The sequence below is a fragment of the Aaosphaeria arxii genome (genome assembly GCF_010015735.1).
Source record: "Aaosphaeria arxii CBS 175.79 unplaced genomic scaffold BU24scaffold_3, whole genome shotgun sequence".
Taxonomy (NCBI): Eukaryota; Fungi; Ascomycota; class Dothideomycetes; order Pleosporales; genus Aaosphaeria; species Aaosphaeria arxii.
The window spans coordinates 3677033-3695107 of record NW_022983476.1 but is presented as its reverse complement, the minus strand read 5'-3'; the positions used below and the strand labels follow the sequence as shown (position 1 = coordinate 3695107).

General features: G+C 49.6%; 6 protein-coding genes across 6 annotated transcripts; 4 read left to right on the top strand and 2 right to left on the bottom strand.

Moving 5' to 3' along the window:
- Positions 1-777: 777 nt before the first annotated feature.
- Positions 778-2729, top strand: BU24DRAFT_432630 (general substrate transporter; the record flags this gene model as incomplete). Its single annotated transcript, XM_033529932.1, has 7 exons — positions 778-1115; positions 1170-1360; positions 1417-1491; positions 1557-1686; positions 1737-2090; positions 2145-2559; positions 2619-2729. 7 exons carry the CDS (start codon positions 778-780, stop codon positions 2727-2729), a joined length of 1614 nt encoding a protein of 537 aa, XP_033386502.1.
- Positions 2730-3400: 671 nt separating this feature from the next.
- Positions 3401-7084, bottom strand: BU24DRAFT_421165 (Tcp11-domain-containing protein). Its single transcript, XM_033527660.1, has one exon. The coding sequence runs from the start codon at positions 6643-6645 to the stop codon at positions 3721-3723; it is 2925 nt and encodes a 974-aa protein (XP_033386501.1). The 5' UTR covers positions 6646-7084; the 3' UTR covers positions 3401-3720.
- A 2533-nt stretch (positions 7085-9617) lies between these two features.
- On the top strand, positions 9618-10064 carry BU24DRAFT_166150 (uncharacterized protein). Its single transcript, XM_033521439.1, has one exon. The coding sequence runs from the start codon at positions 9753-9755 to the stop codon at positions 9984-9986; it is 234 nt and encodes a 77-aa protein (XP_033386500.1). The 5' UTR covers positions 9618-9752; the 3' UTR covers positions 9987-10064.
- A 3509-nt stretch (positions 10065-13573) lies between these two features.
- BU24DRAFT_421160 (uncharacterized protein) lies at positions 13574-15157 on the top strand. Its single transcript, XM_033527659.1, has one exon. It carries the CDS (start codon positions 13958-13960, stop codon positions 14747-14749), a length of 792 nt encoding a protein of 263 aa, XP_033386499.1. The 5' UTR covers positions 13574-13957; the 3' UTR covers positions 14750-15157.
- A 390-nt stretch (positions 15158-15547) lies between these two features.
- Positions 15548-16522, bottom strand: BU24DRAFT_449677 (uncharacterized protein; the record flags this gene model as incomplete). The annotated part of the gene is made up of 3 exons (XM_033530967.1): positions 15548-15964; positions 15995-16065; positions 16365-16522. 3 exons carry the CDS (start codon positions 16520-16522, stop codon positions 15654-15656), a joined length of 540 nt encoding a protein of 179 aa, XP_033386498.1. The 3' UTR covers positions 15548-15653.
- Positions 16523-16676: 154 nt separating this feature from the next.
- On the top strand, positions 16677-17618 carry BU24DRAFT_491180 (uncharacterized protein; the record flags this gene model as incomplete). The annotated part of the gene is made up of 1 exon (XM_033533767.1): positions 16677-17618. Exon 1 carries the CDS (start codon positions 16902-16904, stop codon positions 17616-17618), a length of 717 nt encoding a protein of 238 aa, XP_033386497.1. The 5' UTR covers positions 16677-16901.
- Between the last annotated feature and the right edge of the window lie 457 nt (positions 17619-18075).

Sequence of the window (18075 nt, the reverse complement as noted above, 5' to 3'; positions counted from 1 at the left end):
AGTTTGAATATTGATGCTTGAAATGGGAAGTCATAGCCTCTGTACAAATAATCTATGACAATATGTACGGATTCTTTGCCGAACAATACCCGTGCAGTGAATGGCCAAGAGGCGGAAAGACACCCGTGCTGCAGTCGCCCTCCTCTTCCCATACACACGGTACATCGGATAGAGCCTAGTGCGGTGGTGTCAAAGGGGCTTCTTGTACAGTAATCTGCGGAGGGCGAGTAATAGTTGAGCCTCCTCGAGTAGATTGCCCCAAAATGCCTCCAGGTCGAAAGGCTTATTTCTGCTTCGATCTCGTGATGGCCTCACGCCCAAGGGCTGGGCAGGTCTACCGGTTACTGGAATGCGCATGGCTCTGCGCCACGTGGAAAAGGCATGGAATTGCAAGTCCCGAAGTTGTGCCAGGCAATTCCCAAAACATCTCGACATGATGATGGAGGTCGATTCGCAGCGCTGGACTGTCCCCAAAGCGGATAAGACCCGAGTCCTCCACCCAATAGACAATTCTGGGCCCTCACCCGACACACACTACTCCAGACTTTCCTCCGCATTGTTGGTGAAGATCTATCCGGAGAACCGCCGAATGAAGAATTTCTACGATGCACCTTGTCCCCCATGGGGTCGTATAACCACCAGCATCACAAGGGTTCGAGACATCACAGGAATACAAGAAGAAGCCTCTGGACGTGCCTTTGAGATCGACATCGCTTGCTTCACCATCACGACAATCAGAGCTACTCAGCTCCATACAACCTCATCGACATTACCACCATGACTTCTCGCCAAGAAAAGACGGAGATTGTGGAGACAAACGAACATGTCCCTGTTGACCTGAACTCTGACTCTGCCGCTCAACTTGGTCATCTTGCCAACGCCGAAGATCACGAGACTGGCAAGCTTGCTTCCTTCAAGAAGTATCCTTGGGCGTGTCTTTGGTCTCTGTATGCGGTCTGGCTCGTCTTGCTCGTCTCTTTTGAAAATCAAGCCGCCGGTGTTGTCATCAGTATCCCTGAATTCCGAAAGGATTTCGGACATCCTCTCCCAGATGGCTCGGGTTATGTGATTGAGGCGAATTGGCAGAGTGCCTTCCAAGGTGCTCCCGTTGCTTCGTGAGTGTTCTATCTGGTCTTGATGATTTTCGCCACAGGCTAATGCTCGTTCAGCGCTATCGTTGGTGCTCTTGGTTGCGGTCAGCTCGCAGATTGGATCGGTCGCCGCATGGTTGTTTTGGGCTGCCTGGTTGTATCATTTGCTGCGATCACTATGGAATTCGTCTCTACCTCCAATGAGCTCTTCTTTGGCGGCAAGTTCCTTAACGGATTTGCAACCGGTGCCCTTGCATCTCTCACCGTCAGTAAGTAACGTCCTATTGACGTTATCTGCCCAGTGTGTATTCTAATTGTGATATAGCCTACATTGGAGAAATTGCTCCGTTAGCCCTTCGAGGTCTGTTGACCTGCTTGTCTGCTTTGGCATACACTTTTGGTAAGGCTCCTTGAGCATAGATCTTGTCTTAACTTAGTTGGCGATGCTAACCAAATGTTCAATAGGCCCCCTAACAGTCGCTCTCATTATCAACTCCATCGGAACGTATCCTAACCGATGGGCATACCGATCCGTGTTCTGCGCTCAGTACGGTTTTGCTGCCATCGCCGCCCTCATCTGGCCCTTCATGCCTGAGTTAGTGCATCAACACGTGTCACGAGAAGTCAATGACTGACAAATATCAGATCGCCATGGTGGTTGGCCTCCAAGGAGCGACACGACGATGCTCTCAAGGCCTTGAACAAGCTTGGACACAAGGGCGCTGAAGGCCAGAAGAAACTTGCTCTCATCAACGTGACACTCCAGGAAGTGCGAAAGGAGACGGAGGACACAACATATCTCGAATGCTTCCGCAAGTCCAACCTCCGCCGTACCATTATTTCTATCGCCCCGCTCTCGATCCAGGCCCTTTCTGGTATTGCATTCGCCGCCTCTTACTCGACCTACTACATGCAGCTCGCTGGATTCTCGACCGAGATGAGCTTCAAGCTCCAGATCGTGCAGCAAGTTATCTCCCTGCTCGGAAACGTCATGTCCTGGTAAGATCCCCCGACCCATTCCCCTATTTGTATATGCTTACAGAGATGACTCAGGTATCTTGTCGATCGCGTCGGACGACGAAACCTAACCTTCTACGGCCTCCTCATCCTTACCGTCATCCTCTTCCTCATGGCCGGCCTCGCAACCCTCGAGACCGTCGGCGGCAACAAGGGCGCCGTGTCCATGATCCTCCTCTACTGCTGGTGGTACAATGTGACAATCGGCGCGACCGCCTACACGATCCTGTGCGAGGTCTCCACGTCGAGGCTGCGCGTCAAGACCATCTCGATCGGTATCGCCTGCCAGAGCATGCTCAACATGATGTGGTCCTTCGTCCTCCCCTACCTGTTCAACCCCGACAAGCTCAACCTCGGCGGTCGCCTCGGCTTCATCTTCGGCGGTTTGGCCGTCATCTGCTTGGTCTACCTTTGGTTCTACCAGCCCGAGACCGCAGGACGCTCTTTCGAGGTTAGTACCATTCCGTTCCAGATACTGTTGAAGGAGAAAATGCTAATTCGTGATAACAGGAGTTGGATGAGATGTTCATCAAGCGCGTCCCTGCCAGGAAGTTCAAGGGATACCGAACGGACGCCCAGGCTATGGGCGAGGCCGTCAAGGAGAAGGAGGGCACTTTCTAATCTGCTCTCAAAGAGGGGAATGATATAGATGAGAAGTAATATTGAAGAATGTAGGACCAGTTCTTATGCTGGCACTATATATTGTATACAAGACATGTAATGCCGAATGAGGAGAATATGATGAATTCATTAATCATCAGAGATGGAGAATAGAGCCATCGCTTTTCAAATTATTTGCTGCTCGAATGATGTTCAATATGTGATCATGATATTTGTCCTGCAAGCCATTCGCCTCGAACTTAAATTATGGCCAATATCTGGAGTTCTCACTCTTATCTCGCCATCAGATAAACAAACAGAGATCTGATTTGGGGCTAGCATGTTGCACGGAAGCTATTGATATATTGTGGGGCAAAAAGAGAATCTGGGGAGAGGGATCATCGTTAATCCCCAGGTCCCACTTCCCGACCCAACAGCGAATGGCTGGCCATCGACCATCGTAACGCTTACCTGTGTCGAACTGGTACTCCGTACTTCAGTGGACGATGAGTTACTGCGTTATTTGCCGATTCCGCATGCACCTAAGCTTGTAGTTCGCACATACACCAAAACGCGGAGGGTAGTGATAAAGAAACCAATATGATGGGCCCCCTCCATCAGTGGACTACATTCGGAGGGAATGAAATCAATAGGGCAAATCACGAAGCGTTAATGTGAAAGAATAATATCAATGTCATTAGTGCATAATCGCGAGTAGGGCTCAACGACTGTTTCCCTCCCTCCAGAATCCCTCCGTAACCATAAGAATATATATGTGCGGGGACATTGAGTCCGATGATATCTCAACCAAGCAAATAAGAACCCAGATAGCCAACCTCGCGTGATGCCAATGCTCCCACTCACCAACGCCATGTGAAAGAGATACGGGCGAGCCCAAATGAATAAAAAGACAGTGCAAACGATAAGAAATAGTCAGGGCTCTAGAGATAGGAGTTGGCACCAGACCAAAGAACCATTTAGAGTACCCAAAAGAAATATAGTATCAATAATTTCATGCGGAGCTTGACGTGGAGGCAGTCGAGTCATTGCTGCTTGACCTGCTCAACTCCTCGCCATCGGCACCTTGTCGCTCCAGTTCCTCAGCAATCTCCTCGTACCATTTTCCGTGTGCTTTTCGGTCCACTTCACTAACCCTTCCAAGCTGCTCGACAATGTCGCCGACTTGCCCGACAAATTCTGGGAGACCGGTAGTAGCGAGGCTCTCAGTAGCGGTGCTGGCTGCCTTGACTCGCTCACCCGAGCTGCTTGCAGAGACACGGTTGAAGATGTGAGTTTTCAGGCGCTGGAACAGGACTTTCATGACAGGGTCGGTCAGCTTGCCTGATTCAGCCTGGGTAAGTAGGCGATTGATAGTCGACGAAAGCTGCGCGCGGGTGGATGGTGGCATGGGATGTGAGGATTCCAAAAGCGAAAGAATCTTGGAGGGCGTAGCCGGGTCCTTCAAGTAGCCATCCTTTAGCGACTCTAGTACACGGTTGGCCTCATGCTTCCATTGTGAGCGAACATCTCGCTTCAGGAGATTCTTGGCTGTCAAAAGAATTCCGCCGATCGTGGTGATGCGAAGGGCGTCTGCTCGAATGCGCGAGATGCGGGTACGATCGAGCTCCAGTGTCTCTGGAAGTTCAGAGTCCCTCAGTGCAGTTGTCGCAATGGCGAGATCAACCAAGCCACGCGCGTAAATCTTCTGGGGCGTAGGGCGGTTCACCGGATTGGGGTCGTTCCATGGATCGCGGCGGTCAGCTTCCGTGTGCATGTTGACAGCAGCACTACGCCACCACCGTCGTGTTCGCTTCAGCGTTATTCTTCCGGCCTCCAGGTCTTCCGAAAACATACGCTGCTCATAACCAGCAGCTTCTTTCATCAGAGTTGGCGCAGCACTCAACAGCAAAAAGTTGGAGTAGTCGAGAGAGAGAAGATCAATGACGTGAAGAAGTTTGAACAGCTTCTCAATCATTTCCGGAACAGTTCCATCCTCTCTCAGTTCTGTTGCAAGCGCGTTCACCTCAGCGTCGCGGAACGGGGCGCAGAGCTTGGGAAGAATACTGGCGATGAAGTTGAAGAACTTCTCATATGAGAAAATGCCCTGTGAGCATTGTCTGTTAATTAGATCCGGATCCAGAGTCTCACTGATAAGAGTGTGCATTGAGTTGCCGGGCTTCAACAGGCGTAGCAGTTTCGCCCTGATATTATCAGCCATAGCAACCGTCCACAATGCACCCTCCCCAGTCTCGAAGCCTCGGCACATTGCATCACAAAGCTCACGGTTAAGAGCATCCCTCAAGTCGGCGGTTGGCGAGGCATCGACTCGATATTCTTTATCGATAGAGAGTTCGTGCACGAGGACGCGGTTGGTTGGAACTACGGTAAAGACTTTTGATAGCGAGTTCGCCTGGTGACCGTTGTGCGAGTTATTGGACTCGGATAGTTCAGACACGGCTGCATTTTGCGCTCTTGCACTCTCTTCGGAAATTGGTGTGTCTGAAGACGCTGAATCAATGGCAACGCGAGGACGAGCAATTTCGCCGGCGGGCTTCTTCTTCGGTCGAGACCTGCGGCTCTCTCGAATAGCTTTTCGTATCAAAGCCAGAGCTCTGTCTGGCCCTGCGAGCTTTTTGATCTTACTGAGAAGGATAGCTTGGTTATCTCTGATACCGTTCCTGTATTCGTTGGCTACCTCGTCTACGGTATCGTCCTTGACGCTTTGCCAGATGGCGTCGAGACTGACGAAGGAAGCAATCATTGTTTCGATGAGAGTTGTCGAATCTCTGGCTTTCCAGTCATTGAAAGCAGTCATGAAAGCGCCATGAGCCAGGGAGACGGTCTCCAACCAGGTCGGAGAGGGGGTGAAGCGGTTGGAAGGTGCCAACTTGGAGAGGGCGGATTCAAATGAGATTATGAGGTCTTTGGCCTTGGTGATGAGGTCCTGCTCTTGGTCGCCATCCCGACTCAACACATGAGCTGGGTGACCCAGAATGAGGTATGTGGAGAGGAAGGTCCGTACAGCTGACTTAGTAGAGGTCGCATCTCCTTCCGATAGCAAGCCGAAATGTGACATTATCTTCTCGGTTACGGTGAGCACCTTGTCCTCTGCAAGGAGCGCAGTGATGTCTTCAAAGCTGGTCGCATGCACCTTGTCGATGGATAGACCCAAGTCCAACCAGCCATCCACTAGCTTCCTTCGTGTTCGTGTTCGCCATGCATGTTGGATCCTTTCGGCAGCGGCATCAGTGGTTAGGACAGGCTTTGGAATAGCTTTCTTGGATTCGTTCGTCGGTGAGCTTGCGGTCCTAGGCCGGCGCATGTTGCGCTTGTATTCAAGTCTCCTCTTCTCTGCTTCAGCGAGCCGTTCCTCCATTTCCAATCTGTACCTCCGCTCTTCAGCGGCCTTACGCTCCTTCATGTCTTCTGCAACCTTCTTTGCGCGGCGAACCTCTTCGGCGCATGCTGCAGCGACCTGTGCAAGGTGTCGCTCACGAGCTTGTTGGGCAGCCAAGACCCTCTCTTCGCTGTTGGAGTTGCGGGGTGTTGCTTTGGCCAGCGCAGCCCGCAAACGGACCTGTTCGGCATGTGCGGCTCGGTCTGCGAGTCTTGCTTTGCGTGATTCGAGAATAGATGCGCGGCGGAGGTGCTGAGCGACGTGGTGGTTCTGACACGTGCTGCGAAAGGAGCGGTTGGAGGTATGCGAATGGGTAGAGGAGATGGAGTTGCGACGCGACGAGGCCGCAGACGATTTCCGGCGATTGTTCGAGGAGCGGTAGAACCGAGCAGCAATCCGCGGAGGAGGCGCAAACGTCCCGCCGCTTTGTTCGGCATCATCGGGGAGGGGGAACATGTCGGGTTCCTCTGGTATTTCGTCGCTTACGGTCAGCTCTGAAGCGATCAACGGAGCGTCCGAGTCTGAAAATGAGTGGTCCATGGTGACGACACCTGGGGGAGAAGATGTCTTGTATAGTATGCGTCGAGTGTCGTTAAGGGGGAATCGCCGCGCGAGTGTGTCGAATAAGTGTAGGATGACGAAGGAGGAGGGAGGGGGAAGTCGAGGTCATAAAGTTGGTGAAACGAAGCACGGTAAGCAAGCGGGTCAGTTCGTGTTTGGTAGTAAATCAATACGAAATGAGAGGAAGCGAGAAGAAGGGCCAGGAATAGAAAGGAGCACGATGGTCGAGAAGTGAAGCCTAGAGAAGGGGAGGGCTGTGATGGGGGTAGCAAAGCGAGTGCTGCTGTTAGGTGGCTGGGAGAGTAGAGCAGTAGTGAGTGTGTGATTTGGATTGTCAATGATGATGATAGATAGGGTAGTCATCCCTCGTACCAAGGAAGATGAGATTTGAGGATGGAATGAGGATAGCGCCGGCCGCTGGTTGCGCCATCCGCCATCCGCCTGCCCTCGTCTCCCTGCCTGCCTTATCATTGGATCGTGCACTGGATCAGATGGAAGCGACTGGAACGTCGATCACGTAAACCTTTCTCGACCTCATCCTCAGCCTTACAACATACACATATCAAACATCGTATGCAGTATACAGTACAATGACAATAGTAAGTACGGTCGTACAAATCTGCAGCCTCTAGTCTACGTGGAAACATATGATAGAACCATTCGCCCCTTGGTTCGCAACTCGTATCTAACTGGACCGATCAAGTCTGTCCGCATCCGGAAGATTGCCTGCTTTCATAGGCAAATCACGTCGTCGAGGACACCATTCAAAGGATCACATAATTACTTGTATGGTCGATATGGTGTCTGCAGCGAGAGGTCAGCAAATAGTACCAATCCACGTAGGTACGCATACTCCGTCTCCCTCCGATTGCTGATTGGATCATTCACCACTTTGAACAATATCCCCCCTTTGAATTATACCTCGAGCTTCACCAAGGGGAACGCGCCTGGTTCGTACGGAAAAGCAGTTGTGTAAAGGACATATTTCGCAACTGCGATGTCATCTTAGATGCTGCTGAGTGATCGAGATGTTGATGCCCAATCGCCCAATTGCCCAATGTAAACGTCCAACAACTCCGCGAGCAAAAACATTACTTTACATCAAATGCTCAACAATTGCAAGGCAACCCATCCCTTCCTTTTCCCCGGTTGATAATAGCCAAAAGTTTACATATACTTAATTCTCTCCAATGTCTAAGCAGTACTATTATCAAGTTCTATTGGGGAGCTCACGGGCTATCTCTTCAACAGTAGAATACGCACAGTGATCAGATTTATCGCCGAGAGTAAAAGGCTGAATGTAGAAACATTGAAGAATCATCGCAATATATTGTCAATTTGCTAGTATAGGGGTAATGCGTACTGGTGAAGACTTCTTAGCCCCAAACATGAGAAGAGTGGACACAAGCTTCACGTAGCCTTGTTTACGAATTGCAAAACACCAATGATGCTCATTGCTTAAATCATACCCATGTGTCTACACAGTTCTTCTTTTGGTCTGATGAAACGCCAATTCTTATCGTCGGGGATCCTGGAAATAATACCATATAAACCTTAAAGAACCAGAAAAGGATTTTGATCCAGCAAAAGATCTCCAAAACTGCTACATTATGAACTATCTACATCTTCCATATTATACAAGAACACTAATTACCCCACAAACCCTATTCTATCTTCAATCATTACGGGCTCAGGTGGGCAGTCACACCCTTTATCGTGTCTTTGCTGGGTCCCCCACGACCATTCACGATACAGCATAATGGTTGATCGACCAAGCAAGAAATATATCTACTGCTCTTTTCTCGAGATCGTTCGTATTTATGCAAAAGCAAAAATTCCACATCTCGTTTACGAAGAGCAATTGCACCCCATCTCAGAGATCACCTCAGCAGTACCTCGACCCCTCGCACGAACATTTCAAAGACGAAATGATATGTCTTTATCATTGATCAATAACTTAGTTAGCCAACTTACACATTCGCAAACTGTTTCTTAGAACACGACTTAGACAACTTCACAAATAATGCTGACTGACTAAATATCTCACATGCCAACCATCTATACCAGAAGCATAATTATCTAAAGCCGTTGCACGTCGTATCGTGAGGCTTTGAATCAGTCCAGATTGCATGCATCGAAGTCAGTACCATCATCATCTTTCATGTACAGCACAATTAAGGTACACTACCATAGAGTATCGTACCCCAATCTATTGTTCAGATCACACAAAAAGCCGTCAAAATCCTCGGCTGTCCGTCCACGATCTGCAAGAGCACATTGGACGAGTACGGTTTATCGTTATCTCGCAAGCCATGCATGTGACACCTAAGAATACTCATCTTCACATGTTCAGTTTCCGCGTCTGCGTTCTGTCTTAGAGGTTCAACAGAAGAGGGGTAGGAGGAGATAAAGCATATGGCGTTATGAAAAGAAGGCATAGAAAGTGTGTAGAGGGTATAGTAATCGTAAAGGGTGTATCTTGAAATTAAGTTGAGTTGGCGTCTGCAAGGTCCCGAAATCTATGAGTATGGAGAAAGTCATTGGATGATACCATGTAGAGCTCTCCGTGTCGGTCAATGTATCTGCGGGATTTTTGTTGATGTAGTTGGATGTGTTTGGTCAGGTGGCTGTCTTATTTGCATGGTGTTTCGTTGTTGATCGGTCGGTCATGTCTTGTCTCTTCTCGTCTCGATTTGAATTGTCTGCATACTTGGTCGGCTGGGCGTTGGTGAATGTTGGCATGAGGTCAGTTATGTTGAGATGCAGGTTAAGCAAGATGCTGCGACCCCTCATGACATTCGATGCGGGTGAACGCATGTAGAAGGTTCACATGGTCTTCGAGGTGGATGGACGAACGAACGAACAAGCGTCGACATCGAGAGCGATGGAGGCAGATGACCACCACTTTAAACTTTCGTTTTAGGCGAGAGGTGTGGAATGACGAACGTGGAGGTTCTTGTATCACGACAAATCATCTTCACTATGGGATATGTCAAATATATTGATTGCGAATTGAAGATAGGCATACCGTGTGCATGATAGACGAAGACGTTGAATCGACTGAGTCCGACTAAACTACTTCAATAATGTCCTCCAGAGCTCAAACCCATCCTTGCATGGAAGTTTCGACACGGCTCACATACCCCGCGCAAGAAAGGGAAATGCATGTCGTGCACATAAGCTATGTCAATCATGTTGATCAACACCGACGATCATTTCTCCCGACATCCATTCGTTTACAAGGAACAACCCTCGTCTTACGTTCGACGCAAACGGCTCCGATCATTGCTACACTCGTTCAAATAAAACCCAATGAATGAGTTACCTTACTCGTACAATGAATCACATCTAGACTCTGATCTACGTGCGAACGAATCATAAAGTAATTTAGATCTGACATTGACATGAGTTACGACGACAAGCGATGAATGCATCCAGATCCGAACATGTCAGCTCTTAGGCGATTGGGCGAGTTTCTATTTAATCCGGACATTTGTACTGTACATGCAAGTATACGTATGACTACACACCCTTATAGGTGATTTATGTACGCCCGCATGCTTATAGTCACTGCAATACACGTACGCACGATAATTCGAACGGCGAGCTATCCACGAAAACGGGGAAGGAATCCCCATGGCGCATGCGTGCGTGCTCGCTCGGTATGTTAACACCATAGGGAAAGATTTCAATGCAGCCGATCGGGGAAATCTAATGCATGTTTGTGCGGGAACGATGGACAAACAGTACGATACAGGACATGTACATGAATGATACGGCATCATGACGACAGTGGTGGAGCGCACAATTGCGATGCGGTACTGCACTGCACAACACTGCAACTGCACAGAACAGAGTCGTACAGTTTGAACCACTGATGGTCGTCGCCCTTGCGCGACTGCATGGTAACGCAAGTACCCAATCACATCGCATTTTATTCATGCTGTACAAGTCGGTTAGGATTACATAGACGGCTTGCTTACCTGCCTGCAATTTTTCTAGCACGAGGTGAGTGACGTTTGGCTAGAACTAGATTACCAGAGAATGTCATGTTGCTCGCGACTTTCGTTGGTGGAAGAGATCCCGAGGCAAATGTGTTAGTCTTGATGTTGTAAGCACAGAAGAGCAGTTTTCTGTGCCAGTTCTCTAGTTGCGCCATTCGGAGAGCAGAATCAGTAATGAACGAATGGAAGGTGGTCCGAATGGAAAGAATCCTTCGACGAGTGAGGATTATTTGCCGCATCGGCTCGGCGCAAAGAGTTGAGAAACTTGGAATAAGCAATTACTACGGTAAGATTTGATGTGAGGACTCGATGTTCTAGACGCAAGGAAGAAGAAAACTCTTCAACATTAAGTTACCTAGGCGAAGGATGGATGCATAGAGTGGTGTAGTCTTCGCTATGTTGATTCTACAGTAGTAGCATGGTAAATGGAGATGCTGTGGAGAACCGGATGGGTATCGATAGCGATAAGTGGACAGATAGAGCAGATAAGTGGATAAGGCAGGAAATCTCTGTCGCATGGGGGCAGGCCGCATGAGGGAGTAGTTCTGATTCCTCGATCTGGTGGGTTTACAGGATAGCCGTTAAGGCCTCGGATTGCTGAGGCAAAATGGCCAATTGGTAAAAGTGTTGATGGCCAGTCCAGTGACTCCAGCCCAGTAGTCCAGCCCAACGTGTATCCATCGTGCCATCCCAAGTGTCTTGCCATACTGACCAGTCGGGGCTCGGGGGCCATCAATCGAGGTCCACATTTCATTTCCACTGCATGCTCACCACTTCACACATATACCTGCGTACTCTGTACTTAACTGCAGCTTTACGAGAGGCGAGGCAAGGCAAGGCAGTCTATGACGAGAGCCCGTTTAATCGGTAGAAACATGCAGGACGAAGCATGGTCGGTAATAGTAGGTATGCACACAGACTGAACAGGCTGAGACCGCCGCCAGACCCTATCCTACCCTACGGAGGTACACATTTTGGATACTGTTGCTCTAGGTGAATGATGCTACGTAGAACGATAACCGGTCGTTCCAGCGCAGCGCCGCGAGCGTTAGAAACACATTCTGATACTTAGACATGTCCGAATGATGCGCGCCATGCATGCGACAGAGTGGCGCGACGACCACTGCGAGTTTTGAACGGACATGTGTTGCCCCAGCGAAAAGGCAAATACATTTGTGCAAGCGCTCTCATGCGAGTATGTATTTCATTTCGTATGCCGTTACCGGCGACGGGTGACGTGACAGCTCGAGGCCAGCCAGGGCAGCCAGGGCAGCCAGTGAGTAGGTGTCGAGCTGTACTCTCCGTGCTGTGTAGGCATCCAAGGCCGGTGAGGTATGTACGAGTACCTACCTAAGAGTGTGCCTACCTAAGTGATGTGTGCTGGCGAATTTGCACGTGTCTGGACGCCGGGAGCTGGAGGAAGAACCGCGCCGTCGCGGTCCACCACGTTTACGACCAGCCCCAGTTGTCCCGTATTAAGCCCGAGGACGACGAATCGGCACCGCGCAAGGTGTGATGAGGCGCAGCATGTTTGTAAGAATGAAGATTCGAATCAAGTCGAAGAAATTCATTTGATGGGATGGGCTGGGCCACTGAGTCGCAAAGTTCCCTCGCCGCTGATTCGATCTCACCATTCATGTTTTTCTTTTCTCTTTCTCTTCCATTCTTTGCCTGTCCCTGTCCCTGTCCCTGTCCCTGGGCCTGTCTCATCCTTGCGACTTAAGTTGAGTTCGCACAGCTCCGGCGGCATGGCGGGATGAGGCGCGCTAAGGCAACGGGGACCTGAAGATCCACGGGGGATCCGGGGCTGCCATTCGCCATGTTCTGCTGCTGGGTATGCAGCCGCTGCTTTTTTTTCCTTCTCGTCTCACTTCCCATGCCCTGTCCCGGCCTGTCCTGGCCTATCCTGGCCGGGGTTACGGGTTGGGATCAAGGTTTTGAAACAGGCACACAACTGTCCAACAGGAACAGGAACAGGAATTGAACAGCAGACACACAGACACACATGCGCACAGCTCAGGTCAGATCAGCTCCTGGATTTAGCCATTGAGCAAAATTAGTCGAAATGCTGATGTGCGTCGCTTGAAGGAAGATTGGACAAATGCAGTCACTATTAGATGGCACCATGACAAACTCCCCCAAAGAGGAGAGACTGAGAGAGATGACCTGCCCGTATCGACCGAGCATGATGACGATCACATCGAACAATGATTTGAAAGAGATGAGTCGCATCGGTCGCCTCAGTTGCCCGCAGCGCATAAGAGATTTTGAAAGGGTCTTGTTCGTCGGGTGAAGGACGGCAGATGGGTTGAACAAAGACATGGCACAAAGGCAGCTCTGGATGACGGAAAAGATGAGATAAAGCGAAAAAGAAAGAAACCAGTGACAATCGATGACGAGCCAGAGTAGGCAGTCGTCCAGGTCCACCACCACGAGTCCACGACCACGCGTCCAGGGTACCATAGAAAGTGTTGAATGTCAGGTCCCACAGAAAGCCTTAGTGTGTAGGATGCGTGGACGGTGGAAGGCGGCACATCCTCTGGAGGAGGGAGGAGAGGGGGGGTCGCAGGTGCTGGTTCCGTTGCTTTGCCTTCTACCAGCTGGGCTTGGGTTGGGCCGGGATGCTGCTGTTACTGTTGCTTGATGCTGCTGTACTGTGGATTGTGTGGTCTCTGGTGTCTGGTTGTGTGTGTGTTGTGCTTGTTGGACGGCGTCGTCGTACCTGAGCGGTGGCCCCAGCGACGTGGACTGGAGTCATACCAGATGGGGTTAGAGACTAGCTGCTTTTAGTCCCTGTCGGCCAACCACGCTAGCCCCCCCTTGGAGCTACTCTAGCTACCATTCTTTTCTCCCGAGAACCAAACTCTGCTCTTCCCCTTCCCCTTCGTTTCTCCTTCTCCACTCTCTGGCTTCTCCGGCTTTTTCTCTTTCTCTCCTACTTCCCACTCTTTATATAAGTACAAACGTTCGCTGCCTCCTTGCCCTGTTCATTCTTTACAGGCTTGAAGTCTTGCATTCGTCCACTTTCTTTCAACAAACCCCACATTCCTTCGAGATCTAGTCATCTCCCACAGTCATATCCTGACACCACCAGTCTCTACGGCGCATCACGCATAACCGTCAGTCAATCAATCGACAACAGCTTCACGCTTCAATCATCAGTTTTACCTTTGAGTCGCTAGCCGATTCATCGTCATTCCCTGTGGACCTCCAGAATATCAAATATCGACAAAAGTAAAAATCCACCGCTTCTACAGCAAACCAAATCAAACCAAAAATCAATCAAAATGAAGACTTGCACCGCTCTCTCTGCTCTTCTCTTCGGCTCCATCGCCGCCGCCATCCCTCTTCGCCAGCGCGACTTGGTCACCAAGACCGAGGTCGTCGTTGAGACAATCGTCGTCTACACCACTGTCTACGACGAGGCACCCGTCCCCGAGGCTACCTCCACTCCTGGCCTCTTCTTCGAGAAGCCACACTCAACTGAGGCCGTTCCCTCTTCCACCTCTGTCTACGTTGCTCCCTCCTCCTCTGCTGCTCCTCCACCTCCTGCTCCCAAGGTCGAGGAACCCAGCTCCGTCTACACTCCTCCTCCTGCTCCCACCACCACTGAGGCTCCCCCTGCTCCCAAGGTCGAGGCTCCTACCTCTGTCTACACTCCCCCTCCTGCTGCCCCCTCCAGCGCTGCTCCCGTCTCCTCTGCCGCCCCTGAGAAGCCCGTCGCTCCCATCAAGGCACCCACTGGCAACTCTCACTCTGGAGACATCACCATCTACGACAACACTGGTGCCGCTGGCGCTTGCGGCAAGCCCTTGACCGACGGTGACATGATCGTCGCTCTTGCAAAGGGCGCTTGGGGCGAGTCCACCTACGATGTCATGACTGGCGAGTCCACCAACCCCTGGTGCGGAAAGACCATCACTGTTGAGTACAACGGCAACTCCATCCAGGCCCAGATCATGGACATGTGCCCTGGCTGCTCCGGCGAGTACGACATTGATCTTTCCGTTGCCGCCTGGAAGGCTCTCACCGGCTCCGACGAGAAGACCAGGTACCAGGCCACCTGGTACGAGTCGTAAGCGCTAAGCGCTCATCGATCAATCTCTCGTAAAAGACTCTTTCAAACCAGCCTTTTGCGCAGCTACAATATACCCAAAGATTTCTCATCGAACTATCGCTAGCGCAGGCAGGTCAGCGCTTTGCACGAATTGTCACGAACTTTTTGTCACCATCAAAGCGGATCAATATCCACTGGGGTCTCCGAATCAATATGGAATCAACTCATTCAGGCGTCTTCACGTTGCACACCTGGGCGGGAATCTGACTGTTTATTGATTGTCATTTCGCTTTTTTATCTTCTTGTCACTCCTTCAAGAACATCTTGTCGTCGTTTGACTTTACTTCTTCTTCAACACAATGTAAATCACATTTAGGGTAAACTGTTATCTTGGTAGATACAGGGAATTAACTTTGGATACCTTGGAAATGTTTTCACGTCTTGGGGGAGTTTTTCTGGAGGGTCGGACGGAACGCAGTCCAAGGTGCAATTCGGTCTGACTGGGTTGCGCACTTGGAATGAAACATCTTAACCTCTTTAAATTCTAAATATATACCCCATTTCATGAAGAACTCGGAAATCAAAATCACTGTTTTGTCTTTGCAACTCACACATTCTCTTGCCTTTACCTGTGATGTCGTTGAAGTCTAGACGTGTCGTTGAAGTCCAAACAAGAAACCCGCTGATCATCACTCAAACCTGCGCCCCGTTTCACCTCAAATCCCAGCCAGCATCATCCCTATCATCATCATCCATCCTTCCCTCTCCTCGACTCCGCTCCCGCTCCCTTGCTTCCTCTCGGAGATTTTTATTTCCCACCCCGCAATATTATGCGATCCGCATATCGCCCGTCGCGTGTAATCCGTAGATAGTCATAAGATAAGACTAGCGGGCAAGTAAGGAAGAATAAGAGCAGTACATACACACTAATGCTCCGCCTCCGCCTCCGCCTCCGCCTCGACCTCCGACATGGTTTGTCTGGTCTCTCTCTGCTTGCGATTTGGGGGTTTCGCCCCGGATTTTGCGCGCGTGTGTTTCGGGGCTGATTGTGTTTGACGGATTGGGTGGATATAGGGCATGTTTTTCGTTGTTTGACGATTTTTGGAGGGTTGTGATATTGCATGGGCTTGGATGGGTTTGTCTGGTTTGGGCAGCGGGTTGAGCGAGAACGGGTCGAAGAACGAGAATGATGACGGTATCCCCATAAGTAGAGTATTCGACAAATGAACTACTGCTGCTGCAAATAACACTACACAATTTAACGTACCAAGGACAACTAGGATGCAGACGGGGACAGCCAGTAGGATATCTTGGTCTCTGAAATAGAATATCTTGATGCTACAGAAGTTGATATCCAAGAGTGGGTCAAAGTATGTGTCAGCGCCGCATTCAGTCAACATACACAGAACTACTTTTGCATTCTATGTTTAGTTGCTGTATCGTATTCTGCAATAGGAAATTGCCGATTAAACTCTACTTCACGTTTTCTGACGTTCCTCACAAACTGCATTGTGGTATGACTGGACAAAGAAATGACGGGTACTTCACCTTCACGTGTGAGCATTATACCTTTGTTCAATTGCTTAAAGGGTTGCGTAAAGAAAGTAATTATAGTACAGGCAGCTTCAATCACTCACAAGTGTACAGAATCGGGTTTGCGGCTCACTGATTCATTGTCTTCACCACGGGTCGGTGGCCAGTGATGGAAGGAGGCCATCGCAGAATCGAAATTGAGATGCTCATTGTGAAGGCAGAATCTAAATTGGGAGGAGACGATTTCTGGCCCCATAGACATCGATTATCTTAGTACTAAAGCTCACCCTCCTCCCACATTCTGTCGTAATTCATCTTAAACAGCTAAACTATCAAACCCTCCAAGAATTCCAAAAATGTTTTGTAGTGGTGTAAATCCAGTAAAGAATGGAGCCGCGATTCTAAGAAAATCAACTCCAAGAAAATCCTTTAGGTATTTATTTTACAGCGCTGTCGTATGCATTTCACTAATCTTCATCTTAGGGTCCAGCCTTTCGGAGGCTTTTGCACCGTCGAAGTTGGTGAAGATAAAACGCCATTTCATATCCACAAATCCATGCTGAAGGATCACTCCGAGTACTTCAAATGAGCATTGTCTGGGACATGGGAAGAGGCCAAAACAGGTGTTGTGACTCTTGCGGATGTGGAGAAGCTACCATGTAAGTCCCGTCATACTATTTGGCGCATGGTTGTTGCTAATTGTTTATTCCATAGTCCACATTTTCGTTCAATGGCTTTACTCGAGTGAAATTGAAGATTATTCACCAGAACACATCATGGAAGAACTCGATTTTAAAGTCATAAATGATAACCGAGATAACGACAAAGCCATGAACAAGTGGGAGGTTCTTTTGCTAAAGTGCAGCGTCCTCGCAGACCGCTTCATGGCATTTGAATTCGTCCAAGCAGCCGAAGGCGGATTTATTGACTTCATTCTGAAAAACGACAGAACACCTTGCCACGAGGCTATTGTGTATGCCTACGACAATCTACCTCAAGAAGGCCGATTGGTGCAATTCATCGTTGAGCGCGAGTGTCAGGACGGGAAAATCCCTGAGAATACGCCCGAGAAACAAAAGCTCTACTCAGAACTTCCGCATGAGTTCTTGGTACAGGTAATGATAAGGTATTCCAGAAATGTTCGGATCATGGAAAGAGAGTGCCGCGGCGATATAACTTATAAGTACTCCTACCATAGGAAGAAAGAAGACAGATTCCACCAAAGGCAGGTGAACGGCATAGGCTCGGAAACTCCGAGCGATGGCTCAAACCCCGTGGGTCGCTCCAGCCCCGTGGGTCGCTCCAGCCCCGTGGGTCGCTCCAGCCCCGTGAGTCGTTTCAGCTTTGGGTTGACATGAATTCCAAGTGTCCTGCATCATATCGAAAAGGTAGTCGTTGGAAGGACTTGAGAACAAATCCTCGCCAGAGGCACGTCACTTTGTATCTAGGTTTCTTTCGAAACAAATATTAATTTCAAGTATACAATGCCTTCCATGTAGTCATTTCAGTTCTTGTGACTCTCGTTTATGGTAAAGGTTGCTTTTCATTTTTGAATAACTCGTGACGAAGGGTGATAATGCTAACTAGCAAACATGTTAGGAACCACATGACTGACTGGAGAGACGAGAGACATGAACCTCAACGAATTTCTCTAGACGGTAACGCTCATCCCCCGAACCAATAGTATGGACGGCGAGATCCGTAATGAGGTCAAGCATCTGTTTGTGTCGCGACTTCCTCTTTCGTTGGAGGGATTTGCTGCGATCGCCTCCCTGCCATCACCGCTTCCTGGCAACCAGCGACAATCTCTTCTCT